At 42.0% G+C, this 21277-nt stretch overlaps 1 protein-coding gene across 3 annotated transcripts in view; it reads left to right on the plus strand.

The window, feature by feature from the left end:
- The window catches only part of LOC124036092 (transient receptor potential cation channel subfamily M member 3-like), a 228269-nt gene that overhangs the window by 116629 nt on the left and 90363 nt on the right, over window positions 1–21277 (plus strand). For all 3 annotated transcript variants that reach the window (XM_046350237.1, XM_046350235.1, XM_046350236.1), the window contains exons 4-6: window positions 467–680; window positions 1751–1875; window positions 2459–2630. In XM_046350237.1, coding sequence (XP_046206193.1) covers window positions 467–680; window positions 1751–1875; window positions 2459–2630 — 511 coding nt within the window. The remainder of the gene's footprint in view (window positions 1–466; window positions 681–1750; window positions 1876–2458; window positions 2631–21277) is intronic.

Genomic DNA, 21277 nt, shown 5'->3' on the forward strand with positions numbered 1-21277 from the left:
TTTATACATGGGATTGAATGATATAACATTGTTTTACATAGACATAGGATTGATAGATAAATAAGGACATACTCACATTATCATTATCTGTAGACAGATAGGGCCTATCTACATGACTGCAGGCAGATATCTTGATGAGAGTTAAAATAATTCCAATGATATAATAAATAATAAATAATAAAATGATTCCAATGAGCTTATTAAATGTATGTACTCAAAGGTTTTGAACAGCTTTATTGTGCTCTCTCATTTTAATCTATATTTTACATAGATTCAATACCAACAAAACGATACCTATTGGATGATTATATTATACCAGGCATTTCTTTATTTTCTGTTTCACAAATATTTGTCTTACGTACAAGAAAATGCACTGTGATGGGAAAAAATTCAAGACAAAAAAAGTGAGAAGACATACATTAACATTAAACATACAAATGTATTTCATTTGTGTGTTCATTTGCAGTATGTGCGTGTGTCCTATGACACCAAACCAGAACTCCTGCTGCACCTTATGACTAAAGAGTGGCAGCTGGACCTTCCCAAGCTGCTCATCTCAGTGCATGGGGGCCTGCAGAACTTTGAGCTGCAGCCCAAACTCAAACAGGTCTTTGGCAAGGGCCTCATCAAGGCTGCCATGACAACGGGAGCCTGGATCTTCACTGGCGGGGTCAACACAGGTGGGCTGGGTGGGTGGAGGAATAAACCAGGCCCACTTAGCGGGCTAATAACAACCACGTGCTGTGTCGTTGTTACCCATTAACCCTATGCTTCTGTTTGTCGCTGCTCTTGTTTTGTGTTAATCGTTTTTTTAAACTCAGCTTAACCCTAATGCTTACCCTAATCTTAACTGTAGCTGCAACATTACATTTGGGTGTAATCTCGCTGGCGGGTGGTCACCTCATAGGGTTCAAACCCCCGAGCTGCACGTTCAAACCCCCGAGCTGACAAGGTACAAATCAGTCGTTCTGCCCCTGAACAGGCAGTTAACCCACTGTTCCTAGGCCGACATTGAAAATAAGAATTTGTTCTTAACTGACTTGCCTAGTTAAATAAAGGTAAAATAAAATAAATATGGGAAAGGTTATCAACAGAAAGAGAAGAGAGACAGGTGTGACATAAATGAGAGAGGCGCAGAGATTGGAAGAGAAGGAATGGGGGAAGACAGATGGTGAGAAACTGAAGAAATAGAATAGAAACAGAGAAGGAAAGAAAAAGACGGGAGGGTGACAAATGTACGGCGAGGACGCAGGGCACAGAAAGAAGTGAATAGTGAGTGTCAAGGCAGAAGGTTGAAATGAGATAATAATAATTGATTGGATTTATATAGCACTTGTTTACCAACTGAGGGACCCATAGCGCTTTACATACATAGTAGGGGGAAACTCACCTCATCCGGCACCTACCTGGGTGATGCACGGTGACCCTCCAGGCGTGACTGGGGGGAGATAGAGGGGAAGAGAGTTTGAGAGAAAGGGGGGGGGGGCTGATATATACAGTACCTGTCTGTCACTCTGGGTGCTGTGTTAATGTCTGACTTTATCTTTTAGTAGAGGGTGTGTCATTTATTTAAGATCAGTCTATGTATCAATAATGACAGGATGCCTCTCTTTCTTAATCTCTCTGTCTAAAACACATACACATAAAACTCTCACTCACATGTACAATCTATTATCTCTCTCATGTCACACACATATACACTCTCTCTCTCTCCCCCTCTCTCTGTCACATATTACAAACATACACTCAGGGGTGATCCGGCATGTGGGTGATGCGCTGAAGGACCATGCCTCTAAATCCCGGGGGAAGATCTGCACTATCGGCATTGCCCCCTGGGGCATTGTGGAGAACCAGGAGGACCTGGTGGGAAAAGACGTAAGTTACAGTGTGTGTGTGAGTGCTTGCAAGCCTGTGTGCATGTGTGAGTGCATTCATACATGTGTGCCCATACTGTGTGTGTGTGTGTGTGTGTGTGTGTGTGTGTGTGTGTGTGTGTGTGTGTGTGTGTGTGTGTGTGTGTGTGTGTGTGTGTGTGTGTGTGTGTGTGTGTGTGTGTGTGTGTGTGTGTGTGTGTGTGTGTGTGTGTGTGTGGACGTGCTATTTCTAGGGGGTTTAGAGTTAAGGTTAGAATTACATTAGTGGTTAGGGTTAGGAGCTAGGATCAGGGTTAGGGTTAAGGTTAGGTTTTTGGGTTAAGGTTAGGGTTAGGGTTAAGGGTTAGGGAAAATAGGATTTTGAATGGGACTGAATTGAGTGTCCCCACAAGGTTAGCTGTACAAGACTGTGTGTGCGTGTGCATGTGTGTGTGTTTGTGCCTTCTACTGTATTTCTGTGTATATGGGTGTTTCGGTCTCAAGCAGTTGACCAGAGAATAAATTTTGTCTTTGACAGTTTATTTTCTAAACATGCTGAGTAAGCGGAACGTGTTGATGATGAATACTTTGTCGTGGTCCAACAGGTGGTCCGACCGTATCAGACCATGTCCAACCCGCTGAGCAAGCTGACTGTGCTCAACAGCCTGCACTCCCATTTCATCCTGGCCGATAATGGGACAACAGGGAAGTACGGTGCAGAGGTCAGACTGCGTAGACAGCTCGAGAAACACATCTCCTTGCAGAAAATCAACACACGTGAGTGGAGCCGGCCCCTGTCAATCACAGCAAGAGCCAAAAAAAGATACCTGCACAGTGCACACTGTATAAATAATGACCTCCCAACGTTACTGTATTCACTTATGGGAGAGTGTTTTGAATTCAATTTTGTGCAAGTATTTTCAGTTATTTTAATATTCCCTAAGTAATTTACACTGCATCTGTTAAATCTGCTGGATGTTGGTACTCTACTACGACCCAATGCCAGGCTCGTTCATGTAGACAACCTGGTCAATATTTCATATTCATATTCATGATGGTATTCTGTCAGATTTAGCCTGATGTAATTCTCTTCAAAACGCTTTGAAACTGGCCCTCTCTATCTTGGAGATTTTTATCCACAACCAAGTATTTAATCACCTGATGACACAGGTCATCATCACCTCAACTGAAGCCAGTAATCCTCCCTTTCCACTTCTTCTAGTGTGTGTGTGTGCATGTGTGTGTGTGTGTGTGTGTGTGTGTGTGTGTGTGTGTGTGTGTGTGTGTGTGTGTGTGTGTGTGTGTGTGTGTGTGTGTGTGTGTGTGTGTGTGTGTGTGTGTGTGTGTGTGTGTTTGAGAGAGTACAATTAACTTTTTCAAATGATCTTAGTGATGGATACAGTTACATATCAGGACATTATTTTTCACAATATATCTCAATATTATTTTGGAGCTAGTCGGCTGTACCTGCGCAAAAAAAAACGAAATTATTTTTCCTTCTCTTGTTCTCCGTCTTTAAAAACAGAAAATGGTGAGCCAATATGTTTTCAGCACTTTTATTATTTCCATGACTGATGACTCGTTTTCTCATGGCTCTCTCTTATCCCTCTGCAGCAGACATATGGTAAGTAATATGTTTGGAACATCATCGCAATAAAATTGCAGTATCGAATCGCAATTCGTATGGAATCGTGATACTTAAAGAATTGCAATATATATCGTATTGGCACATCCGTATTGTGATAATATCAAATAGTGACATCCCTGGTAATTCTCAGCCCTAATATGTCTATTTGTTAGTGTATCCTCCACAACGGCATTATTTCTGAAGAAGGATTGTGAGCTTGTCTATGTGAGGCGCTTGTCACATCACATTCTTCTACTTGAATTTCCAACGTTTTATGGAGCCTGAGCACTACGTTTATTTGCATAAATATAAAATGCACACACCTCGTTGCCGCCACTCTTAAAATAGACTTCTCAATCATTTGAAATGGAGCAAATCCAGAAATGAACCTGCTTCTGAAAACTGTATTTTTCATCAGTTATTTTTAACCAAATTCCTGCTATGATTGATTGTACCTGTCGGCTGGTTTTATCAACAAATCCCTGTTTTCAGGGACACAAATGCTTCATTTGTAAATGATGTCTGAGTGTTGGAGTGTGCCCCTGGCTATCTGTAATTTAAAAAAACAAGAAAATCGTGCCGTCTGGTTTGCTTAATATAAGGAATTTGAAATTACTTAACAATTACATTTAACAATTACACTTTTAACAATTACATTTACTTTTGATAGTTAAGTATATTTAAAACCCAATATTTTAAGACTTTTAGTCAAGTAGTATTTTTCTGTGTGACTTTCACTTCTACTTGAGTAATTTTGTATTAAGGTATCTTTAATTTGACTTAAGTATGACAACTGGGTACTTTTTCCACCACTGCTTGGACTAACAACATGACTTTGACAATTAGAGTGTCGCTGCTCAAAACATAATTTAACTTCTACCACAGTTGAATGTCTGTAGACCGTCGCTACGACTGTCAGTTTCCTTGTCGCACAGACATGAAAAAAGTTAGTCTCTGCGACTGTCACAACGTCTGTTATCGTGGTTACCAGACTGCCATAGCAACCACTTCAAATCCTCCTGTGATGCAGATGATGCAGGAGTTCTACAATTCTCAGATAGATTTGCCTACTTTATTTTCGACACACTGTGGCAGTAAGCTATTTTCTGTAAGTTTGCCATTACCTTGTAAATAATTATATTGTTGTGGGTTTATTTTTTCCTTTAATAATGAATTAAAAGTAGCTAAAGTTAAGACGTTGTCAGCTATACCCTGTTCATTATTTGAACTGGCTAGCCAGTTAGCTAGCTAGTTAATTAACTAGCTAACAACGAACAAAAACATTGTTTTTAGAAAACTGCCTTTATTTGCCTGGCTTGCTAGGTTGACATTTACTGAATACATTTTTAAACGGATACGTTTATTGGTGTAAAAATAGAGAAGGTATGCTATTTGGAGCACAAGGCTGATGTCATGCAGAGGCTGTCGTTTTATGTTTATATTTTTCAAAACGACAACAACAAGTTTGATGTCGGACGACAATAGAATGTTCATGTCGCAGTGACAATTGTTTACAGACAGGTTGCTAGACGGACTGTAGACCAGACTTTTCTCCTATCTTTATGTACATATCTACCTCATATACTTCGTACCCCTGTACATTGATCTGGTACGGGTACTCCCTGTGTATAGCTTCATTCTTGTGTATAGCTTCATTCTTGTGTATCGCTTCATTCTTGTGTAGTGCTGGGGGAGTTTGGTTATTAAATAACTAATTGTCCTACATCGGTTCAATTACTTGAATTCCAATTAGTATTGGGGTTTTTTGTGAGCCAAACAGGCTATTTCTCTAGAGAAATCAAATAATTGACGAGAGAAATCAAGTCAAGAACAATGTGGGATGCTTTTGGTTGTAGTTGTAGTTTTCATGAAACAAATGTTCAACCTAGTTCAGCGCTATCTGATGCTGTCTGGTCCATAGCATTGAAGGCAAGGAAGCCAGCGAGCATCTGGCCCCCTTCACAAAACAATAAATAATAAATAATCAGTGTTGAGCTAAACTGAGCGAGCTGGTGCAACAAAAAATAAATGTCAAGGGAAGGCAGCGATGGATTTGGCGTCACTCCTAGCTAATCCCTTTGAGAGCATAAGTCATTGACAGAAAAACTTGAACTGTTGTATCTCGTTGTGTCCTCCGGTGGCTAGCTAGCCAGTGAGCTAAAATTGTCCCTTTCCTAAATTATACATGGGTGGAGATAAGGATTTCGACTTGTGGTTTGACTAAATTCTCCATACTGGCCAATGATTACAGTATAACGGCGGTTATGATCCAATCATTAATTCATACATTGTTGTGCCCCTGCACTGAGAGGATGGAAGTTCAATATGTAGCTAGATGTAGTAGGCTGATGTTAACTAGCTTACCGTTGCCCATGACTGGAATTTAGGTTAGCGGGGAAGCATTTTAGTCAGGTAGCTTAGGGCATCAAAAAATGTGTGTACCATAAGACAGAGTGATAGACTGTTTCAAAAACATGAAAGAGAGGAGGATGGCATTGGCGTTTCGCTTCAAGTTGGGTAAGTCAACATGTTTTTCTGCTTGCACAAACGTGCACACACACACACACGCATACAGAAATCAGAACCATGGACAGCCACATCATATTTAGCCTACGTTGATTGGACTAAATGGTTTTTGGTATCATTTAGTTGTCACTGTCTCAGACTAAGCAGAGGTGATTTGATGATGTTGAAATTGTGCTGGAATAGTGGAGGCAGCTCCTGTTTTCTTTGTAACTTGTGGTAACTCTCTGTGGTTCTAAATCAAAAGTTGTTTAGTGGTGTTTAATGTTGGAAACAGTAACTTGCTTGACGATGCTGTAGGTCATAGAACTAACTGTCTGTTACTGGACATGCAATATGCTTTGTGGACTTCACTGGACAAAGCTATGGATAAATGTTTTCTGCCAATGTGTCTTCTTATTGTCTCGGCCTTTAGGCCATATACAGCCGTGGCCAAAAGTTTTGAGAATTACACAAATACTAATTTTCACAAAGTTTTCTGCTTCAGTGTCTTTAGATATTATTGTCAGATGTTACTATGGAATACTGAAGTATAATTACAAGCATTTCATAAGTGTCAAAGGCTTTTATTGACAATTACATGAAGTTGATGCCAAGAGTCAATATTTGCAGTGTTGACCCTTCTTTTTCAAGACCTCTGCAATCCGCCCTGGCATGCTGTCAATTAACTTCTGGGCCACATCCTGACTGATAGCAGCCCATTCTTGCATAATCAATGCTTGGAGTTTGTCAGAATTTGTGGGGTTTTGTTTGTCCACCAGCCTCTTGAGTATTGACCACAAGCTCTCAATGGGATTAAGGTCTGGGGAGTTTCCTGGCCATGGACCCAAAATATTGATGTTTTGTTCCCAAAGCCACTTAGTTATCACTTTTCCTTATGGCAAGGTGCTCCATCATGCTGGAAAAAGCATTGTTCGTCACCAAACTGTTCCTGGATGGATGGGAGAAGTTGTTCTCGGAGGATGTGTTGGTACGATTCTTTATTCATGTCTGTGTTCTTAGGCAAAATTGTGAGTGAGCCCACTCCCTTGGCTGAGAAGCAACCCCACACATGAATGGTCTCAGGATATTTTACTGTTGGCATGACACAGGACTGATGGTAGCGCTCACTTTGTCTTCTCCGGCCAAGCTTTTATCCGGATGCCCCAAACAATCGGAAAGGGGATTCATCCCTGTACCTTTTGCAGAATATCAGTCTGTCCCTGATGTTTTTCCTGGAGAGAAGTGGCTTCTTTGCTGCCCTTCTTGACACCAGGCCATCCTCCAAAAGTCTTCGCCTCACTGTGCGTGCAGATGCACTCACAGCTACCTGCTGCCTTTCCTGATGAACTTATCTGGGATATGTGGGACTCTAGAGTCCCATCTCGCCAACAGCCAGTGAAATTGCAGGGCACCAAATTCAAAACCACAGAAATCTCATACTTAAAATTCCTCAAACATACAAGTATTATACACCATTTTAAAGATACACTTCTGGTTAACTTCTCTAGGGTAGGGGGCAGCATTCAGAATTTTGGATGAAAAGCATGCCCAAATTAAACGGCCTGCTACTCGGGCCCAGACGATATGATATGCATATAACTGGTAGAGTTGGATAGAAAACACTCTAACGTTTCCAAAACTGTTAAAATATTGTCTGTGAGTAAAACAGACCTGATTTGGCAGGTGAAAACCTGAGAGAAATCCATTCAGGAAGTATTTTATAATGTTGGTTTTGTATTTTTCTATTCAATGCCATTACAGTATCCATTGAATTAGGACTCAATTTGCAGTTCCTATGCCTTCCACTAGATGTCAACAGTCTTTAGAAATTGTTTCAGGCTTGTATTCTTATAAATTAGGGAGTAAGACCAGTCTGGACGTGTCACAGAGCTTTTTCATGCGCAATCCTGAGAGAGTGCATTTCTTGTTTACCTTTTATATTGACAACGTTATTGTCCGGTTGAAATATTATAGATCATTTAGGCTAAAAACAACCTGATGATTGAATACAATTAGGATTTTTTGTCTGCCTGTTTTGACTGCGTTTGAGCCTGTGGATTACTGAAGAAAACACGTGAACAAAACTGAGGTTTTTGGATATAAAGAGACTTTATCGGAAAAAAAGGAACATTTATTGAATAAATGAATGTCTTCTGAGTGCAACCATATGAAGATCATCAAAGGTAAGGGATTAATTTTATCTCTATTTCTGAGTTTTGTAACTCTTCTGCTTGGCTGGTTACTGTTTGTAATAATTTGTCAACTGGATTATCTTCTCAAATAATCGTAAGGTATGCTTTTGCCGTAAAGCATTTTTTAAATCTGACACCGTGGTTGGATTCACAAGAAGTTCATCTTTAAACCTATGTAAAATATGTTTTGTTTTCTGAATTTTTATAATGAGTATTTCTGTATTTGAATTTGGCGCTCTGCAATCTCACTGGATGTTGGCCAGATGGGACGCTAGCGTCCCACATACCCTAGAGAGGTTAATCCAGCCCGTGTATCTGATTTCAAAAAGGCTTTATGGCGAAAGCCTTTATGTTAGGTCAGCGCCTAGCCACAGAAAAACATACAGCCATTTTTCAAAGAAGGAGAGGTGACACAAAAGACAGAAATAGCGTTAAAATTAATCACTAAACTTTGATGATCTTCACCGGATGGCACTCCCAGGACTCCATGTTAGACAATAAATGTGTGTTTTGTTCGATAAAGTTCATCTTTATGTCCAAAAACCTCATTTGAAATAGGTATGTTATGTTCAGAAATGCATTGTCTCAAACAAACATCCGGTGAAAGTGTAGAGAGCCACATCAAATTACAGAAATACTCATTATAAACATTGATAAAAGATGCAAGTGTTAAACACATAATTAAAGATAAATGCAACCGCTCCTTAACCTCTTGGTCCTACCTGGCACGCAGGCGTCCCATCTAGACATCTGGAAATGCAAATGCGCTACGCTAAATGCTAATAGTACTAGTTAAAACTCAAACGTTCATTAAAATACACATGCAGGGTATTGAATTAAAGCTACACTCGTTGTGAATCCAGGCAACAAGTCAGATTTTTAAAATGCTTTTCGGCGAAAGCATGAGAAGCTATTATCTGATAGCATGTAACACCCCAAAAGACCCTCAGGGGACGTAAACAAAATAATTAGCATAGTCGTCCCTACACAAACCGCACAAATAAAATATAAAACATTCATTACCTTTGACCATCTTCTTTGTTGGCACTCCTAGATGTCCCATAATCACTATTGGGTCTTTTTTTCGATTAAATCGGTCCATATATAGCCTAGATATCGATCTATGAAGACTGTGTGATAAACGGAAAAAAATTGCGTCTTATAACGTAACGTCATTTTTTTAAATTAAAAAAGTCGACGATAAACTTTCACAAAACACTTCAAAATACTTTTGTAATGCAACTTTAGGTATTATTAAACGTTAATAAGCGATCAAATTGATCACGAGGCGAAGTATATTCTTTAGCTGTCCGTCTGGAAATAATGTCCGGGTAATTCTCAACCAAAATATCCGGTCGGAGAACGGAGGAAATGCGTTGCCTTGCGTCTGTTTGACCAAGAAACAAAGCCTAGGCAAATGACAAGACTCTAGACAACGTGTGGAAGCTGTAGGTATTGCAACCTCAGCCCCATTAAATGTGGTTCACCTTTATCAATGGGTTCAAGTCGTGCATGGATATATTTTCCCATTTTCAGTGATCAGATTTTCCTGCGCTTTTCGATGAAACGCACGTTCTGTTATAGTCACAGCCGTGATTTAACCAGTTTTAGAAACGTCTGAGTGTTTTCTATCCACACATACTAATCATATGCATATACTATATACTATATATGCATATACTATAAGCGCTGTGTCAGATTTCAAAAAATGTTTTACGGTAAAAGCACACCATGCAATTATGTTAGGTCAGCTCCTAGCCACAGAAAAACATACAGCCATTTTCCAACCAAGGAGATGTGTCACAAAAAAAAAAATTGCGTTATAAATATTCACTTACCTTTGATGATCTTCATCCGAATACAGTCCCAGGAATCCCAGGTCCACAATAAATGTTTGTTTTGTTCGATTAAGTCCATAATTTATGTCCAAATACCTCCTTTTTGTTTGCGCGTTTAGTACAGTAATTCAAATGCACAATGCGAAAGCATTTAGTTGAGACGAAAAGTCAAAAAAGTTATATGACAGTTCGTAGAAACATGTCAAACGATGTATAGAATCAATCTTTAGGATGTTTTTATCATAAATCTCCAATAATATTCCAACAGGACAATTCCTTTGTCTCGCTCTCACGGCCGCGTGTGTGATTTAGCTCATGGCATTCTGCCAGACCTCTTAGTCAAACAGCTATTATTCGCTCCACCTTCACAGTAGAAGCCTGAAACAAGGTTCTAAAGACTGTTAACATCTAGTGGAAGCCTTAGGAAGTGCAATATGACCCCATAGACACTGTATATTGGATAGGCAAAGACTTGAAAACCTACAAACCTCAGATTACCTACTTCCTGGTGGATTTCTTCTCAGGTTCTTGCCTGCCATATGAGTTCTGTTATACTCACAGACATCATTCAAACAGTTTCATAAACTTCAGAGTGTTTTCTATCCACATATACTAATTATATGCATATTCTAGCTTTTGGGCCTGAGTAGCAGGCAGTTTACTCTGGGCATCTTATTCATCCAAGCTACTCAATATTGCCCTCCAGTCCCAACGAAGTCAAACTCAATCAGCATGACAGAGTGATCTCCAGCCTTGTCCTCGTCAACACTCACACCTGTGTTAATGAGAGAATCACTGACATGATGTCAGCAGGTCCTTTTGTGGCAGGGCTGAAATGCAGTGGAAATGTTTTTGGGGGATTCAGTTCATTTGCATGGCAAAGAGGGACTTTGCAATTCATTTCAATTCATCTGATCACTCTTCATAACATTCTGGAGTATATGCAAATTGGCATCATACAAACTGAGGCAGCAGACTTTGTGAAATTAATATTTGTGTCATTCTCAAAACTTTTGGCCACGACTGTATATTTCATGGTCGCAAGGCATATGAATTTACAGGGTATAGAGTAAACAACACTGAATGTTTTGTACACTCAGTGTATGGCAGTCACTGCTCTGGTTTTTATCCTGTCAAACAGAAAGGGCCATGACTCTAGCCCAGAGGCTGAGATATCACCCACCAATGGCGACTGTGAAGTCAACAGGAAGCAGGTAGAGACTTGCAGCCTCTGTCCATCCTGTCATGTGACTTATGGGCTTCCCTTTGTCATCCTATGCCTGGGCTCATATAAAAGGGGCTGGGGAGGCAAAAGGACGCCAATTCGTCAAAACAGCATCTCAACTGGACATTCATAGCGTAATTAACAGCATCCTAACATACAAACCATCCCCAACCAACTCACCATTCCCAAACCAAGCAGTATACTATCCACAAAGCATTCCCAACCATCCATGAATTAACAGCATCCAAACAGACCATTCCCAAAATAGACCTTGATTTCGGGCTTTACGACGCTCGTTCGAAGCCTGCATGAATTTCATTCATTAAGTTGGAAAAGCCGACAGCCAGAGCATTGAGTCACACTGTTGGTTTTACTGCTCATTGACAGTACCAGGCTCCTATTATTAGGGCACAATTAACGAAACATAATGAGTGTTTCTTATTGGACAAGCTCCCATAGTACCTCCCCATTTCAGATTGTTGGCTTTCATTTTGTGCTTAATGAATACCACCCAAGGCTTTAGACGGCGCACCATTCCTTTATTTGATTACTTGTCCACAGTCAAGAAACAAACGCATACATTTCTCTCTCAGCAGGGTCCCCTGGGATATGTCACACCACAAGGTTTCTCAGACAAAAGTAAAACATCATTTTAGTTTGAATAGCCACATATCGGAATGAAAGGAACACAGAGATAGATTTCAATGATCTACCCCCGAGCTCTCCCCCTCCATCAATGGCAAATCTGAACATAATTCTATCCTCCTGATTTCTGCTTACAAGCCAAAATTAAAGCAGGATGTACCAGTGACCAGCGAAAATACGAGAGTGGTTAGATGACACGGATGCTATGCTACGGGACTGTTTTGCTAGCACAGACGGGAATATGTTCCGGGATTCATCCAATGGAATTGAGGATTATACCACCTCAGTCATCGGCTTCATCAATAATTGCATAGACGACGTCGTCCCCACAGTGACCGCAGTGACGTGTTGAGCGTGAAAAACCCAGCAGGGTTTCAGTTCTTGACACAAACCGATGCGCCTGGCACCTACTACCATACCCTGTTCAAAGGCACTTCAATCTTTTGTCTGGCACATTCACCACTCTGAATAGCGCATACACACAATCCATGTCTCAATTGACACAAGGCAGGCTTAAAAGGCTTAAAAACCTGTTTCCTCCTCTTGATCTACACTGATTGAAGTGGATTTAACAAGTGACATCAATAAGGGATCATAGCTTTAAACCTGGATGCACCTGGTCAGTCTATGTCATGGAAAGACCAGGTGTCCTTAATGTTTTGTATACTCAGTGTATATGCGTCAGCCTACTAATTATACAATTGTAAAATAGGCTCTATTATATGTCAAAATTCTAATCTGATTCGCTAGCCTATAATTGTAACTTTGTAGGCCACATGTCCTGCACCAGCATTGCATTCTCTCACAGCTTCATGGTTTGAACGAGATTTGTAATTCTAGTCCATATGACACAGTATAATACAGTACAGAACATTAATACAGTCCACACTCAAAAATATGATTTCATCTTCATTGCTCTCATTCTCAAACTGAACAGGATATCAGTAGGCTTAGTTCCACACGCACAGATATGACTTTATATATATTTATTTATTTGACAAATTGACTCGCCTTCTGAAGTTCCACTGTACACGGCACAGTCATTCGTTAGGCAGCACAAAAGGTTTTACATCAGCAAGAGCAGGGAAGGTCGTGTCCATTGCAGTGTGTAATGCAGTGTAGCTTAGTTTTTTTTTATACATACACCATCCCAGTAGCACAAAGACTATTGGAAATATAACTTTCCCTGTTTTTCTCTGAGCATGCTCTTCGAATAGGCTAGGCCTACGACCTAAAGTATAGGCTATGGATCGTTTTATTGAGACCACACAAGGCGCACTTGAAATTGCGTTACCAGCAGAGACTCGGGGAGGAGGGACATCATCGGGAACACATGAGATACCATAATAAGCAACTAATTCTCAAGCCCTGAGCAATATGAAATTTAATTGATAACAAATTGCATGACCATCCCCTGGACAAAGAAAACAAATACTAAACGCTCCCCCTGACTGAAATGTAAAAAGCATGACCCTCCACAATTTTCCTCTGGGTAACTATTCTGTCAATTCCGATCTCTCCCTTACTAATCTCAATGGCAGTGTGTTACACAATACCTGTCATAATTTTGCTAGTGAAAACGTAAGAGTCTAAGATTTCTTGTACCAAACTGTAGTAAACTTGGTGAAGGAACGTTATTTTAGATGAGTTATATCGATTAACATTGTCATGGATATTAGTCATTCTTTACATTGTGTTTCACTTGCATGCAGACCCAAGCCTCCCACCGCAATGCCGACGCATTTGGAACAACTAACCTCTTTTAAGCGTTGTGTGTTTGAGATACAGACTGTTTGATTCTTGGATTGGATTTATACACTTCTTCTGCAACCATTAGTCTGAGCTACAGCGGTGTTTGTGAGACCAGGGAGGATCACAAAAACAGTTATTCTCACAACAACAACAAAAAGTCTGTAAAGTCAGAACGGTTTGAGCTACAACCTATTATTATGAACCATCTATGAAAAGCTGAGACTCTCACGGACACGTACATTCAATGGAGGCTCAAGCCACACAATAGTTATTAGAAAGTAAGAGATTATTCCACATAGAAGATCATAGGAAATCCCAGGACGTGTTTTTAATATTGTAATAAACTCACATAGTTGCTGTCACGAACTCAACACACCACACATTTGTCACTGACGAGTTGGATGTTCATTTTCACATCAAGCAAACAATTTCTCTACTCTTTTGTAGCATACTTATTCATACATGATTTATTTATCAACATTTGTCGATTGAACTCATGAATGCAACTGTTCATGTCAAAATATTTTTACTAGTAGCCCTGGTTGTCCTGAAAATAAAAATGGTAAAACACTTCAATGTGAGGCTAAATATAGTATGAGGGCAGAGCATGCAGATTAATGAAAGTGGGGAATTTCAGGTTTTTCACTGTGGGAGGCCTGGGACCAATGGAGATAAGTCAAGGAAGAAATTGGCTCCTAGTAGATCTAATGACTAAAACATTCTCCTCACGTCTCTCCTGTAGCTTAAACTAAAACAGTGCTTATTTTTCAGTGAATACTCCCTCCCACTGCATATTACATGAGGCTGTTGCCTCGTGTGCTATTGTGAATGAATATCAAAGGGACAGCTCAGCTCAAGCTGAGGGTAAACAGAATAAATGGTTAGAGACAGGGCTTTGGGTGAAGTGCTGTTTTTAGTGGCTGTGGCCAGTACATTCACATTCCAGATTAGATACGGTACATGCTTCTCTCCTCCTGACACTGTCTGGCAGCAGCAAGAGATGCAAATATCCCTGACCAGCTTCCTCTAAAAACAACTGCTCCGGGTCAGCATGTATCCTCCCATCTCCTTAGCTGTTGTCCTTCTTCCCTTCTTCCTCTTGTCTTCTTACAGTATGTGCTCCTTGGTCTTTCTTACTGATAAAGTATGGATTATTGTTTTCAACATTGTGTTACAAAACATACTAGGTAAGAGAGATCCCTCAGCCTTCAACACCATAGTGCTCATCACTCGAGGCCCTGGGTCTGAACCCCGCCCTGTGCAACTGGGTCCTGGACTTCCTGACGGGCCGACCCCAGGTGGTGAGGGTAGGAAACAACACCTCCGCCACACTGATCCTCAACACGGGGACCCCACAAGGGTGCGTTCTCAGCCCCCTCCCTGTTCACACATGACTGCGTGGCCACTCACGTCTCCAACTCAATCATCAAGTTTGCTGATGACATAACAGTTGTAGGCCTAATTACCAACAACGACGAGACAACATATAGGGAGTTCCTTGGTGTGCACATCATTGACAACCAGAAACGGTCCATTCACACAGACAGTGTGGTGAAGAAGGCTGAAAAAAATTGGCTTGTCCCATAAGACCCTTCTATAGATGCACCATTGAGAGCATCCTGCCGGACTGTATCACCGCCTGGTATGGAAATTGCACACAACGGTAGGGCTCTCCAGAGGGTGATGCGATCAGTCCAACGCATCACCGGTGGCACACTGCCTGCCCTCCAGGACATCTACAGCACCCAGTGTCACAGGAAGGGCAACAATATCATCAAGGACCAGCTTCTATCTCCACAACATCAGATTCAACACTCACCACTAGCCAGCCTCCGCCCAGTACCCTGCCCTGAACCTTAGTCACTGTTACTAGCCAGCTACCACCCGGTACTCTGTCACTTAATAATGTTTACATACTGTTTTGTCCATTTTGTATGTATATACTGTATTCTAGTCAAGGCTCATATAACTATATATATACAATTTCTATTCATATGCAGTCCCAACTGTCTATACACACAATTATATACATTTTGGGGATTTGTGTGTATTGTTTTGTATTGTTAGGTTTTGTATTGTATGTGGATCTAGAAATATAAGCATTTCGCTGCTGTGTTAACATCAGCAACATATTTGTACGCAACCAATACAAATGTATTTGATTTGATTCGTATGACCATAGGAATAGCCGCTAGATCATCTAGCCATTGTCATCCATCCCCCTGCCCTCTAGTCCACATTCAGCATCTCTTATTTATGCACTTGTCATCTCCCATTGTCCCCCTTTAAACAACTCATCCTCACATAGCCTTGTTCCTATTTGTCCAAGGCCAGGCGACTACAGGAAGCCTTGAAGAACAGTGCTGTCTCTGTTCACACCAGACTCCCGCCTTACTCCCGTCTCTCCACATAACCAGCCAGATAATAGAGTGAGACTGCAGATGGAAGCAAAACTCTCCAGTCTCTGGTGATGGCCACAGTTCTCTGTTGTTTGCAATCATGCACTAGTCTCAGAGAGAGAAAGGGAATGAAAGAGGAAGTGGAAAGCGAGGCGAGGTGATTCCTTTGAGAGTACTCTTCTGAATAGGAGGATGAGAATATACAAGAGGATGGAGAGAGGAGAGACATTTGTCATGCTGTGTGAATTTTCTCTTCATGTATCCTTCACTTACTCCCGCATCAGCTCTGTGTAGGGGGGGTGGGGGGGTCTGTTCCTCAAAGTCACACCGTTTTTATTCACAGTAATATGTAAAGGATGAGAAATGGCCCCTACTGAAATTGGATTCTAATCAGATGCTATGAAGCCCTAACGTCACCTGGGATCCACAGTACAGATAATGAGTTTTTAGAAGAGAGTGGCCGTAGATGAAGAGATGATTGGAGTGGTTAGGACAGTGGACTCAAACTCAATTCCTGGAGGGCCTGGATATGCAGGTATGCTCTAACCCAGCACTAACACAACCGATTCAACTGATCAACCAATCATGATCTTCAATAGACACCTTCCTTGATTAGTTGAATGCGGTATGCTAATGCTGGGCTGGAGTAAAAACATACACACTGGCCAGGTAGATAATTGTATTTGAGACCACGGGGTTAGGAAGAGGTGAGTGAAATACCCATCACCTTTCATTTGTCATGGTGGAAGTGCAGTGCCTGTTGAAGCGGCGACTGAGGTGTGGCTATAAGCAGATGGCTAACGGTGTGAAGAGAGAGAGATGGCTCACTGTCAGTATTGTCATCTCTGAGACTGCCAGGGAAATCAGCAGGGAAGCCAGGGAAAGGGAATCATACCAGGGACAGGTGATCCACGTTATCAGGAGTGTCTCTGTCACCATGTGCACTGACCAAAACCAGGGGTTTTACAGGTGTCATTTCCCAGTAGAACAGACATAGTAAACAGACAGGACTCTGTCAGGATCCGGACCCAGAACAAGTTCAATACAGACCGTGGGTCCTGACTTTTAAAAATATAAATGAAAATAAAGTTGTTGTTTTTTTGTATAGAGGTTTTCAATTTATTGAGAGTTGTATAACAATAGAATACACAAGGTGCAATTTCGAAATTCTGTAGTGCATGTGCAGTTTTCCTCTTTTTATGTCATTCACTGACAGACCTGAGAGAGCTATTTATATCCTGAAATGTCCAGTTGATCAACTACTAGTCCATGTTAGCTAGATAGGTAAGTTAGGCTAACCAACTATCTAAATCTTGTAGTTATCATACCAGAATATGGACCCAGGGGCCTCGACCCCAGGGGGCCCCCATTTATTTTGTTGAGTCATTCTGTTTCCATATGAACACACACAAGACATGGCAAAATGTGTTTTGCAGGAAAAAAATGGCAACATCTTCTCTCTGCCATCAAGAGGGGTGTGAACATGTTGAATAGTTTGGGGTCGCATGGGTTGCTAGGTAGGGTTTTAGGCTGGATATCTGTATACCACTTTGTGACAACTGGTGTTGTAAAATGGCCATATACATTCGTGGCCAAAAGTTTTGAGAATGACACAAATGCTAATTTTCACAAAGTCTGCTGCCTCAGTGTCTTTAGATATTTTTGGCAGATGTCACTATGGAATACTGATGTAAAATTACAAGCATTTGATAAATGCCAAAGGCTTTTATTGACAATTACATGAAGTTGATGTAAAGAGTCAATATTTGCAGTGTTGAACCTTCTTTTTCAAGAACTCTGCAATCCGCCCTGGCACGCTGTCAATTAACTTCTGGGCCACATCCTGACTGATGGCAGCCCATTCTTGCATAATCAATGCTTGGAGTTTGTCAGAATTTGTGGGGTCTGTTTGTCCACCCACCTCTTACATTTACATTTACATTTAAGTCATTTAGCAGACGCTCTTATCCAGAGCGACTTACAAATTGGTGCATTCACCTTATGACATCCAGTGGAACAACCACTTTACAATAGTGCATCTAAATATTTTAAGGGGGGTGAGAAGGATTACTTTATCCTATCCTAGGTATTCCTTAAAGAGGTGGGGTTTCAGGTGTCTCCGGAAGGTGGTGATTGACTCCGCTGTCCTGGCGTCGTGAGGGAGTTTGTTCCACCATTGGGGAGCCAGAGCAGCGAACAGTTTTGACTGAGCTGAGCGGGAACTGTACTTCCTCAGTGGTAGGGAGGCGAGCAGGCCAGAGGTGGATGAACGCAGTGCCCTTATTTGGGTGTAGGGCCTGATCAGAGCCTGGAGGTACTGAGGTGCCGTTCCCCTCACAGCTCCGTAGGCAAGCACCATGGTCTTGTAGCGGATGCGAGCTTCAACTGGAAGCCAGTGGAGAGAGCGGAGGAGCGGGGTGACGTGAGAGAACTTGGGAAGGTTGAACACTAGACGGGCTGCGGCGTTCTGGATGAGTTGTAGGGGTTTAATGGCACAGGCAGGGAGCCCAGCCAACAGCGAGTTGCAGTAATCCAGACGGGAGATGACAAGTGCCTGGATTAGGACCTGCGCCGCTTCCTGTGTGAGGCAGGGTCGTACTCTGCGGATGTTGTAGAGCATGAACCTACAGGAACGGGCCACCGCCTTGATGTTAGTTGAGAACGACAGTTTGTTGTCCAGGATCACGCCAAGGTTCTTAGCGCTCTGGGAGCAGGACTTGAGGATTGAGCACAAGTTCTCAATGGGATTAAGGTCTGGGGAGTTTCCTGGCCATGGACCCAAAATATTGATGTTTTGTTCCCAAAGCCATTTAGTTATCACTTTTCCTTATGGCAAGGTGCTCCATCATGCTGGAAAAAGCATTGTTCATTGATGCTTTACTGTTGGCATGGCACAGGACTGATGGTAGCACTCACCTTGTCTACTCCGGACAAGCTTTTTTCCGGATGCCCCAAATAATCTGAGAAAATTACTTTACCCCAGTTCTCAGCAGTCAAATCCCTGTACCTTTTGCAGAATATCAGTCTGTCCCTGATGTTTTTCCTGGAGAGAAGTGGCTTCTTTGCTGCCCTTCTTGACACCAGCCATCCTCCAAAAGTCTTCACCTCACTGTGCGTGCAGATGCACTCACACCTGCCTGTTGCCATTCCTGAGCAAGCTCTGTATTGGTGGGGCCCCGATCCCGCAGTTGAATCAACTTTAGGAGACGGTCCTGGCGCTTGCTGGACTTTCTTGGGTGCCCTGAAGCCTTCTTCACAACATTCAAACTGCTCTCCTTGAAGTTCTTGATGATCCGATAAATGGTTGATTTAAATGCAATCTTACTGGCAGCAATATCCTTGCCTGTGAAGCCCTTTTTGTGCAAAGCAATGATGACGACACGTGTTTCCACGTGTTTCCAGGTAACCATGGTTGACAGAGGAAGAACAATGATTCCAAGCACCACCCTCCTTTTGAAGTTTCCAGTCTGTTATTCAAACTCAATCAGCATGACAGAGTGATCTCCAGCCTTGTCCTCGTCAACACCCACACCTGTGTTAACGAGAGAATCACTGACATGTCAGCTGGTCCTTTTGTGGCAGGGCTGAAATGCAGTGGAAATGTTTTTGGGGGGAGTCAGTTCATTTGCATGGCAAAGAGGGACTTTGCAATTCATCTGATCACTCTTCATAACATTCTAGAGTGTATGCAAATTGCCATCATACAAACTGAGGCGGCAGACTTTGTGAAAATGTATATTTGTGTCATTCTCAAAACTTTTGGCCACGACTGTATATTTCACGGTCGCAAGGCATATGAATTTACAGGGTATAGAGTAAACAACACTGAATGTTTTGTACACTCAGTGTATGGCAGTCACTGCTCTGGTTTTTATCCTGTCAAACAGAAAGGGCCATGACTCTAGCCCAGAGGCTGAGATATCACCCACCAATGGCGACTGTGAAGTCAACAGGAAGCAGGTAGAGACTTGCAGCCTCTGTCCATCCTGTCATGTGACTTATGGGCTTCCCTTTGTCATCCTATGCCTGGGCTCATATAAAAGGGGCTGGGGAGGCAAAAGGACGCCAATTACTGTACAGTAAAATACATTTGATTCAATTTGGTGGTTTGACAAAATCCAACCTTTCCCACCTAGGACATTTGTATGACCAGACCTACTCAAATAGTGGTTGAGTAGGCCTACCCCTGCAGTAAACAATATCCCACAATCCGGTGGTCTAGCGGTTAGTTCCACCACTTCCAGCACACAGTCATACCTGTGCTGGCATGGGTTCAAATCTCTTCCATTTCACACTTGCACCTTTCTTTCCATGCTATCCCTCTGAAAAGGTCAATTCCCACAATCTAACTTAATTCTCTTGGTCTTAGTGAGCATGACTCGTTTTGGGTCACAAATCCTTCCACGACGCAGCACAGCTGAAATAGAATTGGATGGATTCTATCCAGTAGAGAACAGAAGAACAGACCAGTCAAAGCGCGACGGAGACATAAGTAACGGAAATGGAGCAGCAGCTTTGTAGAACCCCGGACCTTTATGTCCATCTCTAACCTTCTCTTCTCTACATTTCACATCTTAATACATTCATGGCTCCAATTTGCCAGTCCTCTCTGAAGAAATAGGTGCTAGCAAATGCAGTCGGGATGATGAGGGTAGGCCGAGACGTGTGAAAACGACCCACATAGAGAAACCTCCTCCAGCCATGCTAATGTTTCTCTGGGTGAGTCAATGGAACCATAATGAGGTCCTTTTAAGCGTGTCACATGTGTTCCCCTCACAACCCCTCCCTCCCGGGCTAAAGATAGATGTTGGAGGATGGTGAGGCTCGCTCTAACGGCCCTTTTTCTCTCCTCCTCCCCTCTTCCATGCTGTCGCTCTCTTTCTTTCTCTGAATATTTTTGAGCAGTGGCCGTGGACGTCGGAGAGGGAGAGGTAGAGAGAAAGAGAGAAAAAAAGAGTGAGGGGGGGAGGAAGAAAGTAGATACAGAGGGGTGGTTGGGTGTGTGGAGCTGCCAGCGGAGACAGAAAGAGAGATGGAGCGAGAGCATTCAAAGAGAGAAAGGGATTGATCTGCTCCAGTTACGAGCTCCTAGCCTCCACTAATCTAACACAGAAAACTCCAAATTGATGTCTCTTATATAAATGGGATGGTAGTGAACATATTAGTGATGGGGTAATGGTATCTGTTAAAGAATCTGTTTGATATTGGGTTTGTAAATGCCCTGATTTCATTTCAGCAAGA

The sequence above is a fragment of the Oncorhynchus gorbuscha genome, linkage group LG05 (assembly GCF_021184085.1).
Source record: "Oncorhynchus gorbuscha isolate QuinsamMale2020 ecotype Even-year linkage group LG05, OgorEven_v1.0, whole genome shotgun sequence".
Taxonomy (NCBI): domain Eukaryota; kingdom Metazoa; phylum Chordata; class Actinopteri; order Salmoniformes; family Salmonidae; genus Oncorhynchus; species Oncorhynchus gorbuscha.